Source organism: Podarcis melisellensis (genome assembly GCF_964234715.1).
Source record: "Podarcis melisellensis genome assembly, chromosome: 10".
NCBI lineage: Eukaryota > Metazoa > Chordata > Lepidosauria > Squamata > Lacertidae > Podarcis > Podarcis melisellensis.
The window spans coordinates 36,024,881-36,045,601 of NC_138542.1; the positions used below are offsets into that span (position 1 = coordinate 36,024,881).

Consider the following 20,721-nt stretch of genomic DNA (forward strand, 5'->3'; position numbering starts at 1 on the left):
TATTGGATACAATCCATAGTCTCTAAAGCAGGAATGGCTACCTGTGTGTGTTTACCTCTAAAGCTCTAGAAGGTCCTTGATGTCTCTACCCAAATTTACTGACACTGTGGTAAAAACTGAGTTGTTCTTGGCCCTAAACAAGTATTTGGGAAAACAGAATTTGGCCATAAATACCTGCTTTAGTGTATAAAGATAATGTGTGTGTGTGTCTTTCTGACATTCAAAGCATTTATAAGCTTCTTTATTGCAGAACTACTTTTGAAAATAAAAGATAACTCATAAGCTGAAGTAAATTGAGTGCTGGGGTTGAACATAGTTGATGAAAGGTCTCTGCTGGTACATTTGGATGTGGCAGAAATCCAAAAGGCTCAGACATTCATCCACTCTGGCTCTTAGTATGACATGAGAAATGAAATGTATGATGTACATGTTTCACATATTTTGCAGGCCTTGCAGTTCCACTAAATGTACGTGAAGGCAGAGTTACAGATATTTCAATACAGATTATTTGGGATAGAGCAGATGGAAACTTTCAGCAGTATGAAGTCACATGCATAAACTATGCAGGTATTTTCATGGTATGTTTAAAAAAAACATCTGTTTTATATCACCAATGAAATCACTGCTGTCAAGTAAATTATAGTCATTTTAAAATGGGATGAACCCACACAGACATTTTACTATTGTATTGCTGTTTTGAATGCATTTTTCCAGCTGATATTATGTATGTGCCTAGGTTCTCAAACCCTTGGCACTTGTGTGCTTGCAAAGCCAGAAGTCCACAGGGAAAGACGAAAGACTTTGTAGTCTCCAGTCTCTGCCATTCAGCTTGCACAGGTCCTGCAGTGTGAATAGGGGCAGTGATTAATATGTGCAGGATGAGGTCACAGCACATGTTGATTGCAAGCATTACATGTGCATTGAATGTGCTGATATATATATATATACACCCACCCACCCACCCACCTTCAAAACTGCAAAGAAGACACTACCTCTGTTTGATCTGTAGGTCCAAAAAGTCACAAAAGAATTGGTAGAATTTTCCAGTCTGATCCCTGGCTCACTATATAACTTCACAGTTAAAACTGAAAAAGAAGGATATAAAGACAGCCTTTCTGTGAGCATACAAATAGAGACAGGTAAGAATGACAAAATTCTGCTTGTAAAATATATCTCCGCTGCAAACATCACTTTTGTTATCCTGATACACTAAAGGGCTAATCCTTTTTTAAAAAGAAGATTTCTGTGTAATGGGTAAATTGAAAATGATAAATGCTTTCTCGTTTATATATTTTTAATAGGGCATACTGGAATGTGTGTATATAAATATAGCAGTGAAGCCGTCTCTGTTTGCACCTTGTATAAGAGTCTTAAGATGAAGTGAGGGTCAAGACTCCAAACATTCAATTGTGCATAGGCAGTTTCTGGGTAAAATATTATTTCCATGCAATAGCAAAGCAGGAATTTTGCTGAAGTGCATATACAAAATTACAAGGACATGTATAATTATTAGAGATTGAAAAAGTTAATTGTTTATTTCTGCCTTTTGTACAACTGTAAAAAAGTGGTAACCTCTCGCAGAAACATCAAGACTGATATTGTTTCCTACCTTTGATGCACCTTATCTGTTCTCAGAAGGCGGAGAATCAAATCCTATTGTTTTATGTAAGGAGTTATTTATGGAAAATTGGACTTGGCCATCTATTCCAACTTCAGGCTGCCAGGCACAAAATCCTATCCATTAAGCATCGTTAATAATTTCGTATTCACTTCCTCTTAAGAACCTCCATGGATGGAGATAATAATTGTTGGCTTACCAATATATGCTTGAATTGCTAATTTTCAACATACTAATCTTTGTTGATAGTGCCAAGCTCAGTTAAGTATATGAATTTCAGTAAAGACTCTGAGTCAATAACTCTTACCTGGCCACCAGCACTGGGTATATTTGATGGATACATCATTACATTGGCTTGCAAAAACTACAGCAAAGAAGAAAAGCTTTCTTCAGATATAAGGTATTGTATAAAGATAACACATTACTTTCTAGCTACAGTATGATTAGACAATGTTTTTCTTAATTGTATTTTTCTTAATTATGCAGGAAGTACAAATTTGATGGCCTTTCCTCAGGCACGGACTACTTTATTAAAATAGTTACTAAGAACAGATTAAAAAGAAGCTTCCCCACCACTTTAAAAATCAGCACTTGTAAGTTTATTTTATGCTTTGTATTCTGGATTTTCAAACTATGTCCATGCAGTCATTTGTAATTTAAGAGCATAAAATTGAGGGCACTTCACTACAGATGCAGTATCTACATGTGAGGGATGTATCTAATTGTTTGCAGTTTTTGATACATGATGCAAAGCTATCCCGCAAAATGGTGATTAAATGATTAATTAATGGTGGCATTAAAATCCCTTAGTAAATAAATAAAGCACCAAGGTCTCAAGACAGCCCTGCTTTCTCTCCCTCCTAATCTGCACATACGCAGGCAGCACAATAGACTACTACTACTACTACTACTAATAATAATAATAATAATAATGTGCCACACATCTGTGTGGATTATCCCAGACACTCTGGGCAGCTTCCAACAAAGTACTGAAAGACAAAAAACATCAAAGATTCAAAACCTCCCTGTACAGGCCTGCCCTCAGGTGTCTTCTAAAAGTCAGAAAGTTGGGAGGGCGTTCCACACTCCAAGTACTACTACCAAAAAGGCCCTCTTCCTAGTTCCATGTAACCTCATTTCTCTCAATGAGGGAACCACCCTCAGAGCTGGATCTCAATGTCCGGGCTGAATGCTGTGGGTGGAGACTCAATGGGTTGAGTGGGAGGTTCATATCCCCATCCAGTCTCAATGCAAGTTAGCTGTTCTCCAGAGAATGAGTATTAAGTGAAAGGGGCCTAGCTAGAGATCCATGCAGATCTTGTTAGCATTTCACTCCTCCGTTGCTGGATGTGTGATTGTTACATCACATGTCAGTGTTTACTTTCTAGACTTGGAAAGTGTGAGAATGGAAGTCAGTCTTATCTCTCCTCCGCTGTACTGTACTTTTGTACTTTTCTTTCTGTCTTGGAGAAGAGGTGAAAGGACACCATGATTGCTTTGTCCTGTGTATATTGCTTAATAAATACTTAGAATGCACACACTCACATTCCACGATCGTTTCTGCTATACTCTGCTGATAGATCGTGCACATGTCTTTTGATATGTGTCGGTGGTGCGCACTGGGACTGATTTGCGAACGTCCCGGGCTGCTCTTCATCAGGAAGACGCCCGGAGAGGTCTGTCTCATTCCGGGCGCTGCATGTGCCCCCCAGGCTTGTTCTGACAGATCTCCCATTCACCTTGACAATTATTCGCACTGCCTGTGTGTACAGGTGTGTCACAGAGCTCACTCTTGTGTAGCTGTTTATTTGGTTCTAATTCAAACCAGCCCCAACTTTGTGCCTGCTATTTACAGTAGGAGGAAAGAGTAGAATGCACTCAATTAACATACAGGGGTTCTCCATGTGCAGGTTCTTCACCAGCAGTAGACTGGGATCATGCCTTGAATCCCAAGGATAAGCTAGCTAAAACAGAGGTAAGGATCCTTTGACACTCCCAAGGATTACTCAGCTTCAGCTCCCATCATCCCTGACCATTGACTGCACTTGGTAGGGGCTGATGGGATTTGCAGTTCGGCAGCATCTAGAGGGCAACTCTCTGCTTGCCTGAGTTACAGAGAGGCATGCACCTCATAATTCTTATCCAAGATCTGAGAACAGATAATCCGGCTGTACTCTCTAAAGACCGTGAGAGAGGAACCCAGGAAAGTAAAAATAAAAAAAATAAAAAAAAATCCATGAAAGATTGAATTGACCTCTTGGCCCTCAGAACCATAAATCAACACATCTTTATATTCTGGCACAGCCATGATTCATACCAAAACTGAATTGGAGAAGAGGTCACATTCCCTAGCAACTGTCCTTACTTCCTTGCACGTTCAGAACTGCAAATTTAAAGGAGACTATTATAATTTTTTAAAATTTTATCTCTTTCATGTTATCTCTTTTTGATCCAGGTCCCGATCCACCCTTCGATTTACAGGCATTTGGAATAGAAGAGAACACAGTTTATTTGTCATGGGAATTGCCCAACGGAAGCTTTGATCATTTTGAGGTAAGAAAATAATTATTTTTTGTAATTATTATTTTTATTGACTTTCTCCCCCCGGCCCCATTCACATAGGTTGACAGTCACAGTGGAGGTTCTGCCTGTGTACAGAAAACAAGCAAAATACATAGGCAACACACACAAAACAAAATACACGTACTTGCCCTAATCCATGTATTCTTCCCCAGCATGGAAAAAGGCATCTTGAAGTGATGGTATACAAAGGAAAAAAAATGTCCCAAGAGAAAGAGATAAGTAGTTTATTTTCCCGTATTCTCACCATCCACTGTGGCCTCAGTGGCTGTATTGTATAAAACAAACACAAATATCTCCTTATGCCTCCTTTGACATGGCAAAGCAAGAAAAAAACACCAACCACAAATGTATTTTGTTATTCATCCTAGAATATTTTATGAATTTTAATGTGTGTGTGTTTTTAATATGTACATGTGTGGAAATTACAAACTCCAGATTGTTTGTGCTTTTGTATAGATGTTCTTGTGGAAAGAAAATGACATTTAATATGGATCATAATGACATCACATTATTGTCTGACATACTGCAGAGCAACCAGCCATGTTAGAGCAGTCCTTCTGAATAAATGAGATTAAGTGTGAAATATTAATAAGGGAGGCTTTGGAAGAGCGGTTGCCTAGCAAAGTGCCCAGCACAAATGTGATCATTTTACTAGTCATTTAACATTAATCAGCCCAGCTCATCCAATTTTCATTACACACTTAGGAATTAATGGCATGAAAACAATACAAAAAAAGCAGCTTTAGTCATTTGTTTCCCTTTATATCCCTATTTTTAGTTCATTACTTTGCATTTAGTATTTTGTATTCAGTTACAATTTGCAAGCATACTTGCCTGACTTTAAGTTTGAACCCTCACTCTGGGTGCCCACCTATCTATTGGGACAGATCCTCCTTCTGCCCAGAAATCCTGTATCTCTATAACTGTGATTTTAGTTTCTTACTCACTTTCTTGACTGACCTGAAGCAGTCAGCCTGGGCATTTCACAGCCCTGTGACTGATGAGCAGGGCAATCCTGCACACTAGATCCTGGCACAGAGGTGCAAATGGGACTGGTATAAAACTATCTCAGATCCTGAGTCAGTTCAGAAGCCTGGGGAGGGGATGCCTGCTGTGCTGGCCCAAGACCAGCAGAGCAGGAATTAAGTACACAACAACCCAAAGCTCAGAGAGTCAACCCCTAATTGGGTGTGTGCGCACTGTAAGGCCTTGGGAAAACACCAGCACAGGAATGGAAACACATGGGGGGGTGTGCACCCCAGCTACATCCACCCCAATCAAACAGCCACATGCAACAACAGTGTGTCACAAGTAAACAAATGCACACAAAGATCATAAGAATTGCAATCACCTATACAGGCTGTTGCAACCCCCCCTGCTCCCTGAAAGCCACAGTGCAAAGCAAGAATGGGCTGGGCACAGTGGCGGAAGAAGGGGGTGCAGTAGAGGTGGTCCACCCTGGGTGTCATCCCTGTGTTTGTGTGTGATATTTGGCATACCACCTGGCTCCCAAGCCTGCTGCCTACCCCGAGCTGTCCGGGGATGGGGGGAGCTGTGCTACTTTGCCGGCGGCCTTCCCCCTTTGTTTTGACAGCTCGGGACTCCACTGCCTCCCCCCCCCCCGAGCTGTAGGGTGGCTGAGTGGGAGGAGGCAGGCAGACTCCTCAGAGGCCCCTCGGGCAGCCCCCATGAGCGGTTGGCCCCTGGGTGCAGGGCATGTATGCTGCTCCAGGTGCCTAATCGGCTTGCACTGCCACTGGCTGGGCATACACAAGTGCCCTGATCAGCTCACCTGAGAAAAAGTCATCAGCGGTAGAAGCAGTCCTAGAGACAGGCCACAGGCATCATTCACTTCCCCTTTTCTCCTAGGCCTGGAATGTTGTTCAAATATTGCCATAATGGGACTCCATTACTTCTGTCAAAAGAAAAGTGGAACTGAATCCAAATGTATTTTCCTCTCCTTGGCAAGAAAACTGCTATAGGATATAGTTTTTAGAGCATTGTGTGAACTCTTCCGGTTTTCCACAAATGCAGACTCAGATAATGCAGGGATTCATCATCACCATTTAAAAAAAACCAAATGTGGATAGTTTACAAAGTTACCACAATGTTACTAAATTACTAAAATGTTACTTAATGGCTATAACGTGACACTAGCACAATGGCACGAATGTGTACATCTTTCACTGTGTTTTAAATACTATTGGTGGGTGCTGATGCTGCCTTGATGACTGACTCCCTAAATTATATTAGATTACTTGGGATATAATCTCTACATGCGCTTTTCTTCTCTAGCTTTCCCATGGTTTGGCAACAAGCGTTGGTTTTCTTCATACAACTGCAGTTCCTGTTGGCAGGGCTGTAGTGGAAAATCTGATGCCTGGCGTGGAATACGTTTTTCAAGTAAAGACCATTAAAGGAAAAGACTTTAGCATGGCTGTGGAGACAAAAGTCACTACAAGTAATTTCCTGAGAAATAATTTATATTCTCCCCTCCCCAAATGCAGTGTAAATATGTTTGAACAGCAGTTCAGAGAATATTGGAATATGATGTGAGACACTGGGCTGGTTCAGCATGTCATGCTGGTTCAGATGCCATGGTTTAGCACTAGGTGCACAAACCTCAGCAAACCCAAACAAAGCATTGGGGTCATGTGCTTCCTGTTCCCCGCCTCTTCCTGCAAAGCCCAGGAGAGAACTTCTACTGACATTACTTCCGGTTTCAATTAATTTCAACTGGTTTAAAACAAATAATCATTAAACAAAACAGTGTGACAACAACTGGTATAATTTCAGTATTCTCTACTAACCACCTCTATGGGTACAAATGCCATTTGTTTATAATTCTGCCCTGTGTGAAATGGACAAAAAGCCAACTGTGCGCTTCAGTTTTCATTTTAAACTTCCAGTAGTTTAGCCAAATTTTGTATTCAATTAATTTATTGTAGGCCACAACCCTGAAGCAAATTTGTTGCAAATAACCCTACAGCCATTGAGCAAGACCTACCACCATATACATGAGGGAAATCTGCTGGTAGTATTAGCTTGTGTGTTCATTGTGTTAAATTGAATTATGTCCACCAATGTTTCATTATGTTTCATTGGTTATGGTTATTTCCCCATCATACATTGGAATATTGTGTTTGTTTTCCTGATTATAATACTAGTGCTTCTGTCCCAATTTTCTGATGTTCCTTTCATACTGTGATACTTGTTGTGTTACGAAACTATGGCTTTTCGACAGATATGCTAACCAGATAACCACCAGATGGTTGATAAGTACCACTGAAGGATAGCGACTTACCAAGGTCACACCATGACAGTGCTCAGGTGTAATAGCAAACCATGGTTTGGAGCTATGCTTTGAATTCTGCCTTTACTTACTCCCCTCTGTTGCATGTGGCAGTTCCATGATAAGACCCTAGTTTGCTTTAGATTGTGGAATCTTGCAGCTCCAGGCCAGGAAATATATTTGTCTCAAACTAGGAGGGGACATCTCATGTCAAGGGAGAGGTGGAAAAAGCTGGAGGAGAGGGGAAGCTGGTGCACATTAGGCCATTGGCATCACAGCTGAATGTAGCCAAAGTATATCTGATTTAGGAATTGAACTTAGTTCCATTAGGTTCAAGCTTTAAAATGTTGTTGGTTGACTGATAAACTAAATAGGTGTCTATCAAACTTAACTGGTCATCAGCTGCCAGCCTGTGTCACTTAAAAGGAATTTCTTAATAGCACCAACTTCAAAGGTGATGAGTGCTTTTGTCAAGTGAAATGTGCTTATTTAATCGTTTTTGCCTTATACGTATAATCTATTTTCTTTCTTTTTAATCAGAACCAATGAAGATATGTGGTCTAACCTTAACACTGGTAAATACTTCGTCTGCTACATTAACATGGAATCCCAAGAAGACCAACTTTACCCATTATAAAGCGTCTGTATCAAACAGTACATTCACAAAGGAATATACTATTTTAGGAACTCGGACACATTACACCATTACAGATCTGACTGCTGGTGGGATTTATAATTTCACACTGCAAAGAGTAAAAGGGAGTGTTGAAAGTCCAGTTGCCTTTACTGAAATCACTGCAGGTTTGTAGTTTTCTCTGCTGCTATATTTATTTATTAAGGGTCCAATAAATATTTATGCACACTGCAGCCCATTTTTAAGGTTTTAACCCTCTATGGCTTCGTGACAACATGGGCTGCTTCACTTTTTAAAGCTGCAATCATACACTTACCTGGGAATAAGTCCCAGTGAACTGTGTAGACATGTAAGATTGCTGAATTTGGGCATTTACTCATATCAGAAAACGTTGCACATGCAGAGTGAGATGGTTCTGCAAAAATATCCCTGATGTAGGATGGAAAAAAGATGGAATTTGTTAAAGAGCTTAGGAACTCAGCAGCACATATAAAACTGGCCTACTCTAAGGACTGACCCATTGATTTCAGTGGCAAAAGAGATCTGTGCATTTGAATCTATGTGAACTCAGGCTAGGAATAGACCTCTGAATTTTTACACAGCCTGAAGTTGAATACTTTTTAAGTATTCAGATCATGAGTGCTTTCTTTGTAGCTGTAATCCAGGCAGAGTATTTTAGAAGAGAAACTCCAGTTCAAGCCCATACCTGATTTGTTTTCCACTGGTCAGGTTTCACGCTTGATTTAAGTACGAGTGCTGTAAATGCCTTCTGCAGTACCTGCTGTTTTCATGCTCAAATGAAAAAATGACAGTAACTTTTTCCTTTGTTTTATTCCGCTTAAGAAAGAAAGTAAGGAATCGCAGGTATTTGTGTTTAGTAATAATATAATAATCGTTTGTTTTCTACATATAGCGCATTTGTTCATGTTTGTGAACAGATTATGGGGAATTTTGAGATTTGCAAATTTCCAGATTTTGCTCCTCTGTTCACCACACAAAGACAGGTGACTTGTGAATAACTGGGGCTGTGGTCTACTTAAGGGTTGCTCTTTTGTGTGTGTGTGTGTGTGTGTACATAATAAGTACATTTCAAGGGGAAAAAATAATGAATAAATGAATTTTCTTCAAGAGCCGGAAAAGCCACAGAAACTAAGAGTCTTCAACGTGTCGGCACATTCCTTTTCTCTACATTGGAGGCTGCCGCATGGATATGTGGAAAGGTTTCATGTGGTTCTCACACCTCCTCATGGCTTTGTTTCTATCCGAGATGTGGGAGGTGGGGAGTATCAGGTATGTGGGGGCTTTTGTTTTGTAGTGCTTGAATAGTCAGCAATTGTTCATATGCTCTGCTGATAGGAAAAATTGGCCAAGCGTGACGTTCTCTCTATTTAAGCTTTTAAACCTTAGATGAGAATTCAAAAGTACACATGCCAAATTTGTAAGAGCAAATTTCAACATCTATGGTTTGTTGCCTTAACAACAGTTATAATACTTTTACGAAGTCCGCCACAGACATCCAGCCAGTCATTTAAGGGTTCATGAATAGTTTAACAAAGGCAGGGCAGAGCTATTGAGTAATACAGGCTCATTAATTGTGTACTTGCCAGGAAGATCTAGACTTAAATCATTAATGCCAGGCAACATTTCCCTCTTAAGCTATCACAAAGTTATAGGAGCATTGTTTGATTCCTGTATTTGAAAAATATATATATCATTACCATGGTTTTTCATGTTATTTTGCTTCTGTTTTTTATTGGAGCTTCAAAGGCACAGGTACTTCATAAGAATGCTAACTAATGGTTTTGGTGGGTTATGTTTTAAACTGACAGCTCAACAAGTTTTTTTTCCCTAGGATGCCTCAGCAAAGATGAACAGAATATTCTAGTGCTTTTAGCTGCAAGATACTAACCTGGGAATTCTGCAGAATCCTAGAATGCAGTAAACAGAGCCTCTGTGATGAGTTGTTCTTTGGCAGAAGAATCTTGTGCTCTTTGAGTGTTACCTTTTCACACCTTTTAACAGGCAACTTTCATATTGCAATAATGTGAAAAGTACATTTAAAGAAAAGTATTTAAATATGATGTGTGTTGTGAATCTTTGTAATATGAATGCCGCTTATTTAATGTTTGCTTTTGTTTAAATTGTAAGCTGTAGTTCTAACTGGGTTAATTTATGATTTTAGGCTGATATTTCTAGCACTACTCCTGGAACATTGTACAATGTGACTGTTTCTTCAGTTACCTCTTCGGTGTACAGCTCACCTGTCAGCAAAACAGTGACAACTAATGTAACTAGTGAGTTTATTGTCATATATTGCGCGTGGCTATTTCCTTTAAAGGTCTCACTTACCTTTTAAAATATATATCACGTGCTATTTTGAAGATTACAGTACGTTCTTTCTATTAGTGTCTGTTCATTTCTGTGTTAAACTGTTTGAGAAAGCTATCATTTCTTAAGCAAATGGTTCATGTGTTTGAAAGAGATACATGTCTGAAAAATCAACAGTAATTTGGCATTATTTATAAGAAGTACTCCTGGATCAGATAAGCAGCTTCCTTTCATATGATTTCTTGGGGAATTCCACTTCCCAAAAATCTGTAGTGTTTAAAGTGCAGAAGCCTGGTGGTAAGGAAGCTTTAATAATGTGCGCGAAAAACTAAACTGGCATCAAGATCTATTTTGTCTATGACTATTGCAGCATTCCATTTTTTGAATTCTTATGGAAAGAATGCACTTGGTGTTCCAAAAGGCATTTTATCATCTTTCATAATACTTCTAAAGAAAGCCAACTTCATACTATCTGCACTTTAAGAACTCAAAGACATCTTTGCTGGCGAATTCTTTCGTTATTATGCACTAGCAGCAGAGGTATACACGCACAACTTAATTAAAAGCCTGTCCTTCATACAGATCCAGGACCTCCTGTTTTCCTTGCGGGGGAAAGAGTTGGATCTGCAGGAATTCTTCTCTCTTGGAACACACCACCACATCCAAATGGGAGGATTATATCCTACATTGTTAAATATAAAGAAGTCTGCCCTTGGATGCAAAATACTTATACTCAGGTTACAACAAAGCCAGACAGTTTGGAAGTCCTTCTCACCAATCTTAACCCTGGAACAACTTATGAGATTCAGGTACGTGTTTGGTTGTTTTCTGCCTGCTTGCTTGTTACTTGCAAAGTGTAAATTAAAATATAGTTTTTATTGTGTGTAACAGTAGGATAAAAAAGATAACCATATTAACCCACTGTTTTACCTTCTCATTGCACACCTGATATGCACAAAGGAAAGCATGACTGTTGCATTTTGCCTTCTTGTTGCTTCATCTCTGTTCATTCATTATTCATGGCCAATTAATTGATAGATATGAAGTTCTTTACTTCAAAATACAAAGCCTAGTTCTGTTATATGCACAGCACATGATCATTGCAACATTAATGAAAATCAGGTTACAGGGGGTTTAATCTTAAGAAAATGGAAGCGATTTACTGTTTTGCAATTCCTTTTTATTTCATGTTATGCCACAGTGGTTAATTCATTTTGTTCAGAGGATTTTGTTTAAAAAAAAAAGGATCCAAAATATTTTATGACTTAAAAAACAGATGGCTTATTATTAAGGTTTTTTGATTTAAAAGCCTAGTTAACTTGAACTACTGCAAACCAGAGATTGCTTTAAAATGATCACTTTCAATTTTAAGAGGTTTTGGGGGAAAATAATTATGTCAATTATTGAATGATAGCTCTTTGAATTGTACGTTGATAAAAAACAACAACATACATATACAGGTTTGACTCCAAAGAAATGCACTCATCTTCCTCATTGCCACCCCTTGCAACCCACCAAAAGCTAAGCAAATAATAATAATAATAATAATAATAATAATAATAATAATAATAATAATAAATTATTTATACCCCATCTATCTGGCTGGGTTTCCCCAGCCACTCTGGGTGGCTTCAAGAAAAATATTAAAATACAATAATTTATCAAATATTAAAAGCTTCCCTAAACATTCTGTAGAACGCTTTGGGAGAGAGCACTGGGAGGTGGCAGAAAAAATAAGTCCCCCTGCTTGAGCAGAACAGTCTTCTCTTCTTTCACGAGGTTTGTGTCTAAGCCATAGTGGAGATTAGTGAATACTTTTGCTTTTTAAACAGAATGATATTATTTATGTTTTAACAAACCAAATGCTATATCCTTCCTTCCTTCCTTCCTTCCTTCCTTCCTTCCTTCCTTCCTTCCTTCCTTCCTTCCTTCCTGTCCCTTATCAATTTTATTCCAACTGGATTTTGACAACAGATTTAACTTTTTAGTGTTTCCATTCATGGATCCCACCCCACGTGATCACATCTCCTGTTGTGATCTAACAATCAGCATTCTATAACAATATTTCACACTTTATGAATAGGGCAAACGAAATTTCCTTCCTCTGAAGAGCCTTAAATTGTACCATTAACCATTCTCCTTGCAAAACGCGAATATGGCTGTAATATAGGCACTGTAAAGATCAAAGGTTAAGCCCATTTCCTTTTATCGCTCAGCTGAGAGCATTTGCTGTCTCTCTTCTTTAAAGTAAATCTCTTATTCCATGAAAAATGAGTCTCCTAGTACTCATCATTTCAGCGCACATTGCTGAACTTATTCTTTCATTATTTCAGGGTGTTGGTGCTATGAAGGCTTGGGTTCATCACAAATGAACTTGGATTTCTCCATTCTGTTCTATGGCAGCTGTCAGTTATACCTGGAAGAGATTATTTTTTGTAGGAAATTCATGTGTCTATGGAGCTGGAGCTGGCCTGTTGAGCCTGGCTTGGCTTAAGGGGTCAGAGACACCCAGTGGCATAGCATGGGTTGTCAGCACCCGGGGCAAGGCAAGTAATTTGTGCCCCCTAACCTGTGGATTTGCGCCCCCTAACCCATGGATTTGTGCCCCCTAACCCTAACCCCCAGATGTTGCGCCAGGTGCGGACGGCCCTCCCTGCACCCCCCACGCTACGCCACTGGAGACACCTGTACCACTGAAACTGTGTTTGCAGAGGCTGCAATTACAGCTGAGGTTTTTGGAAGGCCAAGACTGATGTTTAATCATGCCATACTCGTGACCCACTCCCAATGCCCAGGCAGGCTCTTAAGATATGCCATAACTCTAACAATGCACCTAAGAATTAGTTAATATGAGTTTCCACATGTATGTTTAGACTTTAGGTAGATTCAGATGACACAGAGCCACTTTGAGTTCATTTCCACATAGTGAACCAGTTATCTGTAGTTCTACTACAGTCTTGTAATTGCACAGAAATGTGGACTTGGCAGTGGTGTAGAAATGAGAGCTTGGATGGTCACCTCAAACATCTGGCTTTGAAAATGGATGTGTTTGCACAGCCTATGTGATGCGCCATTGGCCATCACATAGAACTGTATATTGGATTAAAACATCTTTGGTCTCTTTCTGTATATGTTCTATTTTTATTGTGTCGCTTTGAGGATGCAAACAGAATTTTACCTTCTCCCCCCCCCCCCCAAATTTATGTCATTTTGCATCTTAACTGGTCCCGATTTCTGTTGTCTGTTCATATGGAAGCCTGTTCTGCCTCTGATCTTTGTCTTGTTGCTTTTGGATATTTTCTGTCTCTGCTGTTCACTTTTTGAGATGAGGTGGCACAAACTGAAAACCAATGCCAGTTCAAGGTTGGTGCATAGCATTGTTTTCTTGTTTTGTTTCTTAAATTATGACAGTTTATAAAATTACACATGGCATGGAGAAATTCCTTAGCACTAGAACTTGTGGATATTCAGTGAAGCTGAATGTTGGAAAATCCAGGAGAGATAAAAGAGAGTTCTTCTTCATGAAGCATGTAGTTAAACGATGGCTCTCACTCCCACAGGAGGCTGTGATGGCCACCAACTTAGATGGCTTTAAAAGAGGATCAGAGAAATTCAGGGAGGAGATACAGATGCTAGCTATCAACTAGCCATGATAGCTATGCCAGCATTGGAAGTAATGCTTCTGAATACCAGATACTGGAAACCACAGGAGAGGATAGTGTTCTTGTTATGTACTAAGCTTGGATCCTAGAACAATAGGCAAGTAGGATCCAAGAATACAACAACTGATTGGCTTGCGGGAGAAGACCAATCAGGCTCCAGGAGGAAGTCAATCAACCTATTAGGCTGGTAGGATCGTAGAATGCAACAACTGATTGGCCTGCAGGGAAAGACCAATCAGGCTCCAGGAGGGAAGCAGAATCAGCCAATCAGATGGGACTCATTGTGTAAACAATGTATATAAAAGCCTGAAGTTTGGGGGGCAATTAAATCACTGTTTTACAAGCTGTAATAAAGAGCATTAAATCACTACAGGACTCCAAGTATATTTCAGTTCTTGTGTTCAGGTCCTTATTGTGGGGAAGGTACAGGGGAGTACCATATGCCCAGAGAACCTGTCATTGTGCCATGGGTGTGGCTGAGTCCACCGAACACATTCTCTTGACTTGCCCTTCTTATGCAGAGCTTAGACAAAATTTTATAGACCCACTCCTATGTCAATTTAGCTTCCTACCCGAAGAAAATCAGGTTTTATACTTGCTGAATAATGTCACTAGAGCTATACCTTTCTCGGTGGCCAAATTTCTTTTTTTAGCTTTTAAGCGTCGCAAGACTATAATTGACTGTATTGATATGGGGCTATCTGTTTAGCCCATTTTAGGGTTGGCTAAGCTCTAAAATCTCCCTGGATGTTTTAACTGTGTATTGACAAATGTATTTTTTTTCTGACTGACGGTCGAATAAAAGGTTGATGATGATGGTGTTCAGGTCCTCCTTGAGGCTTTTGTACAGACATCTGCATGGCTACTGGGAGGGCAGGATGTCAGACTAGATGGGCCACTGGCCTAACCCAGCGGACTCTCCTTATGTTCATATGTCTGTGTCTCTATGGAATTGACATTGTGAATGATTGGGTCTTGCATTTGCTCCCACTCTGTGCTAATTTACCAGACATTACTCTATTCTTCATACAGTTTGTTACTGTGAATTGGCAGTAAATGTTGGAATACTTTGTTTGAACTGGATTTTGATGTGCCTCGTTCCGTGCCAATAAGCATGGGACATCTTTGCCAGGTGACACTGCCCATAGATTGCAGCAAAATACTGGGCAAGGTTTTGCCCATTATCTTGTCTGTGCGATGTGCTCATGGGAAAAAGTTGTCCCATGAGCCCTTTCAAGCGGGAGGTGAAGCCTAGATAAGGCTGCTTCCTTTGCAGCTCAGAGCCAATTCGCCTTGAGAGCTTCCTGCTCACACACCCTCATGTTTGAGTTTTCACTGGACATTTTTGGGTCGCTCATTGACAGGGCCAGATAGATTTTTTCTCTCTCAACCTGAATTGTACCTGGTTGGAGTTTTCTCCGCCTCTCTCCTTCAGTGAAATTATGGTCTTCCTTTTTTAAGTGGAAGTGTTGCTTGGATGACGCTGGAAATAGCATTGGGCAGGACCAACATAGTATAGGAGGCCCCCATAAGGGCCTAAGGGGAAGATTGACTATGGCACCTCCAAGCTCAGGTTGGGGTATCTGCCTGGTTGGAATCTGTACCCTGGTCACCCAGTGAGACCTTGTTTGCTTTGCAGTCATGTTATTTGCTGCTCTCCTGGGTCACATAATGTGCCTGCCTGGTCAATCAGGATTAAGCTGTTGAAAGTGAAATTTTAAAACATACAGTCGCCATCCACATCTCTATTCCATTGAAATAAATAGGAGCTATGTAGCATCCTTCACCTGCTCTTGCACAGCTCTTTCTCATTTCAAAGATGCTTGTGCAGGTGAACTTCCCAGTAAATTACATCTACATTTTTACAATATGTTTTTAGCTTGCGGGAATGTATGCTGTCTTGTAATTTATTATTATAATAAACGTATAATTTATTATTAATATTGTTATTTCTTGCTTTAAAATAATTATCCTAACGACACTAATTTGGGTTTATTGCAGGTTGCTGCTGAAAACAGTGCTGGCATTGGAGTATTTAGTGACCCATTTCTCTTTCAAACTGCAGAAAGTGGTAACTTGATTTATGTTATGATTTTTATCTAGCTTATTAGCTTATTATGTCACTGTGGAGAGCTTCAGGCCTTGTAAGTCCAGATGTGTAGGTGAAAGTTGGAAGAAAAATTGGGATGCTGACAAGTTAGTCCTGCTTCTCCTATTACTGGTTTTGCAACTTACCAAAAATATTGCCCTTATGCAGCTGAAAATTCTGGATATTTTTACTAGGCTACTAGCATAATTAAGCAAGAGGATTTTTTTTGAATTTTTGTGCATGTGGGTGGGTGGATTGTTCTGTGAGTGAGAAAGTGAGGGCCTGAGAGAGATTTCAGCTGTGTATCAGCGAACTGCTTAGAAATACATTGATGAGTCAGTCTCTGAAGCAAACTGGAACAGAGAAATTAGGTTTGGGCACTATAATGAGCTACTTCATCCACCAAGTATAGGCTATCTGGCTAGAGTACTCATGTATTAAAATTTGACTGTCACCAAGCTAAAAATGATAATTAAATGTTTTAGTTCTGAAGTCTGTGTAATGTTACATTGTTTTTAAAGCTCCAGGTAAAGTGGTGAATCTCACAGTTGAGGCTTTCAACTATTCTGCTGTAAACCTGATTTGGTTTCTACCTCGGCAGCCAAATGGAAAAATAACCAGTTTCAAAATTAGCGTAAAGCATGCAAGAAGTGGGATAGTTGTGAAAGATGTCTCTGTTAAAGTAGAGGACCTTCTGTCTGGAAGGCTACCAGAATGCAATGTAAGTAATGTAAAATGTTTTAGTTATGGGTAGACAAGATTTTGACCTATCTGCATTTTTATTTAGAAAGATGTATTTCATGTAAAATAATAATAATCCAAAGGTCTTTACTCATTCAGAAGTTGATACAGTGCTATTGTTTGGAGCTTGATTTGTATTAATCTCTTGGATAACGAGGATGTTTTTTCCCCCTAGAGTGAGTGAATGCTCCATATTGTGATCGAAAGCATGTGGGCCATCTATGCATGTCCCACCTCAAAGTTTTCAATTTAGCAGCTACGCTCACAGTATCCCCAAGCTGCTGCTTAAACTGTCCCAAGTTTATAACAGAATTTGGAGATTAAGGCTAAATAGGTTTACATAGATATAATCACCATTGCACTTTATGGCAATTACTTCTGAGTAAACATACATGGGATTGTGCTGCAATCATTTATCTACTTACTTGGAAATAAACCCATTGGGTTCAATGAGGAAACATGTATAGGATTGTGCTGCTAGCATGAGAACCATTTAAAAGGAAATTGCTACCTGGGGCAATGTATACTTTTTACATTATGTTTCTCTTTATGTCTCACACAATCCTTGACCTGCTTTTGAATTTTGTATCAATTCAGGTCACATAACCCAACTCATTGCTCAATCATGGTTGAAAGTTAAAGTCTGTAGTAGCAAGAATCAGACTTCTCATAACTAGAGCCCCAGTTACATTAATCAACATGGTAAGATTACTTCAAGCTAATTAAAAGGTAGAATCCTTCTCTTGTAAAATATATAACATTAATGGCTCCAGCAGGTTAAGACCTTGGGTTTACATTTCATTCAAGCAAATAGATTTGCGGCAACACAGAGTTTCCAAACTTCATGACAAATAAGTTCTACATCAAGAGTGCTGTTCATTCAATTGGTAACGTTGCACCAGTTGTGTTACATATTGTTGTGCAGTTGGAGGCCACATAGATCAACAACATTTATCAGTGTGCAACCTAATTTAATATTTTTCCTAACAGAGATGGAGAGTGCTAGAAATAAAATTTGGAAATGCTTCACTAGAAATTGAAGTTTGGTTCTCTCAGGTGTAAAGGTAAAAAAGGTAAAGGGTCCCCAAACGGTTACATCCAGTCAAAGGCGACTATGGGGTTGCGGCGCTCATCTCACTTTCAGGCCAAGGGTGCCGGCGTTTGTCCACAGACAGCTTTCTGGGTCATGTGGCCAGCAGGAGTAAACCACTCCTGGTGCAACAGAACACCGTGACGGAAACCAGAGGCGTATGCAGGTCCATTAATAGTAAATTGCAAGTGTTGATGCAGAACTCAGTAATTTGAGCTGCATTGGAGTTGACAAAAGAATAAATGAAAATTACCAAAAAATGGCAATATGCAGCTACGGTTTTTATTCTTTTCCCTTATTTATAGGGATGCCTAGAGGGTTCTTGGGACGCAGGTGGCACTGTGGGTAAAACCTCAGCGCCTAGGGCTTGCCGATCGCATGGTCGGTAGTTCAAATCCCCGCGGTGGGGTGAGCTCCCGTCTTTCGGTCCCAGCTCCTGCCCACCTAGCAGTTCGAAAGCACCCCTAAGTGCAAGTAGATAAATAGGTACCGCTTTATAGTGGGAAGGTAAACGGCGTTTCCATGTGCTGCACTGGTGCTGGCTCACCAGAGCAGCTTTGTCACACTGGCCACGTGACCCGGAAGTGTCTCCAGACAGCGCTGGCCCCCAGCCTCTTAAGTGAGATGGGTGCACAACCCTAAAGTCGGACACGACTGGCCCATACGGGCAGGGGTACCTTTACCTTTTCAGAGAGTTCTTAAGGAAAGTTTTTGTTATATTTTTCTTTTGGACGCTTAATTAACATTCCTATTGACTCTGTATCATGTTGTAGGTAGCATGAAACTAATTGTTATTCTTAAGTTATTTTGTCTTTACAGGATAACAGTGAATCATTTTTGTGGAGCACTACAACTCCCTCAACTACTCCTAGTAAAACTACTATGTTGACCCCAAGTACAGTTGCTCCCAGCAAAATGATCTCTGTCTGGAATGAACCTATCAGTTTTGTTGTGACTAATCTCAGGCCGTACACGACTTACCTTTTTGAAGTTTCTGCAGTTACCACCGAAGCAGGTTATATTGACAGTGCAATTGTCAGGACACCAGAATCAGGTATGTTTTTTTTTAGGGGGGAGATGTCAGCTATAGTGTAGCCAGTCTTCCTGGTTTCACATGCTTACACAAAAGCCCAACTTGAGAGTGTCTTGGGATTCTCAGGAAGTGTGGGCACCTGAGAAGGCTGCAGAATGCAGACCACGGGAGAGAGAATTTCTAGAACGAAAAAAACAACATCACTCATGAAACCCCTCTAAAGTTAGGAAGGGATAAAAAAAAAACAACAACCCTCCACTCCATCCATAAAAATTCCATGAAAAACGTATTTGTTTCAGAATTCTTTAGAGAACATGTATGAATTAAGAAATAAGAGCAGTGGCCCATCTGCTTGTGGAAAGCCTCCCATTTCCTATAAAGAAATATAAAAGGTTTAATTTCTGCAGGCACAACAAATATGGCAATAAAGAACCCACAATGGGGTCCATTTAACAGTCAAAGTAGATAAGATGCTGGAGATCTGTAATTCTTTTAATGCTTCTGAAAAGCAGCCTTTGTACTAGGAGTGGGTTTAACACTTTCATCCAGCATTATTTTTTCTGAACTTCCACCCCACGGCTGGGATAGCTTATGGGTACTATTTCTATGCTACAAATATCTTCATGTTTTGGTGGCACATCATGTTAACACCTTAGAATGCAGTGAGTTCCTATGAATAAATGAGGACGAGAAATGATTAACCACGATATAAACCCTGAAATGGTTCCCTGAGTAAGACATGTCTCCCAACTCGAACTGCAGTCCTGCTTGACCAACTTCAAGATTAACATTTAGGAATAATGCATTTATTGTGGGGAATGCCCTTACAGTTGGCATCAGGATGGCATCATCTTCAATAAGCACCTAAAAATCCTTTGAATTGATGAGAGATTTATTTCCTTTCATTAGCAGCTGTTCTCATTTTGACAGCGAGTGTAATATAAAATATTTGTCCTTTTTTCATGTCCAGCAGTGCCTTTGAATAATGTCGTGTTTGACCTAATGGTTGTCACACTTCAAGCAGCTGAAACATTTTGTCAGCTGTGCAGAAATAGCAATATGTCAGGGATATCACTAACAAAGTGTTCAAGCGAATATTTGAGACAGTTTGAATTCATTCCCAAGATTATTTTTAGCAAATGGTCTGCAACGTTTTTTGGCTTTCAACTTTTTTTAAGGCCTCTAACAATATCTCTTAGTATATCTCTCTTGCTTTTCGACAAATACATATATATTTTAATTAATCTTATGTGCCTGAATGCCTAGATTTTTTGAACCCAAGGGCTACATACTATGGGCAACCTTCCAGAGGGTGCATAGCAGTGTTGAGTGGGGTGAGAGGTCAAAAGTGGACAGAGCAACAGGTGTGTGACTTTTACCTTTGTGCAGGAGGCTGCATTCCAAGTGTGCAGAAGTCAAAGGTTTCTAAATACACACACACACTACTGCCAAATCTCTTCACTGTCATAGTTCAAGGACACATTCCAGCCAAACAAAAGCACTCAAGGAAGATGCAGGGCAGGACCAGCAAAGTGGGTGGCCTAGAAAAATCTTGAGAGAGCTGGATAGAGAACCCAAGAGGGCTGCGTTCAACCCCTGAGCATGAGGTTCCCCACCCCTAGTCTAAAATATGTCAACTGCCACACTCCAG

At 39.9% G+C, this 20,721-nt stretch overlaps 1 protein-coding gene and 1 long non-coding RNA gene across 2 annotated transcripts in view; one reads left to right on the forward strand and one right to left on the reverse strand.

The window, feature by feature from the left end:
- PTPRQ (protein tyrosine phosphatase receptor type Q) overlaps window positions 1-20,721 on the forward strand; it is a 137,554-nt gene that overhangs the window by 23,443 nt on the left and 93,390 nt on the right. Inside the window, exons 12-24 of the mRNA XM_081928752.1 lie at window positions 448-578; window positions 1,010-1,139; window positions 1,868-2,018; window positions 2,105-2,211; window positions 4,074-4,171; window positions 6,497-6,662; window positions 8,034-8,294; window positions 9,257-9,417; window positions 10,310-10,421; window positions 11,038-11,264; window positions 16,119-16,188; window positions 16,728-16,927; window positions 18,857-19,091. Coding sequence (XP_081784878.1) covers window positions 448-578; window positions 1,010-1,139; window positions 1,868-2,018; window positions 2,105-2,211; window positions 4,074-4,171; window positions 6,497-6,662; window positions 8,034-8,294; window positions 9,257-9,417; window positions 10,310-10,421; window positions 11,038-11,264; window positions 16,119-16,188; window positions 16,728-16,927; window positions 18,857-19,091 — 2,049 coding nt within the window. The remainder of the gene's footprint in view (window positions 1-447; window positions 579-1,009; window positions 1,140-1,867; window positions 2,019-2,104; window positions 2,212-4,073; window positions 4,172-6,496; window positions 6,663-8,033; window positions 8,295-9,256; window positions 9,418-10,309; window positions 10,422-11,037; window positions 11,265-16,118; window positions 16,189-16,727; window positions 16,928-18,856; window positions 19,092-20,721) is intronic.
- Window positions 649-19,053, reverse strand: LOC309379528. Its single transcript, XR_014172535.1, has 5 exons — window positions 19,019-19,053; window positions 5,994-6,116; window positions 1,926-1,982; window positions 993-1,085; window positions 649-840 (listed from the first exon to the last, which is right to left on the reverse strand). It is a non-coding gene; the product is annotated as an uncharacterized lncRNA (long non-coding RNA).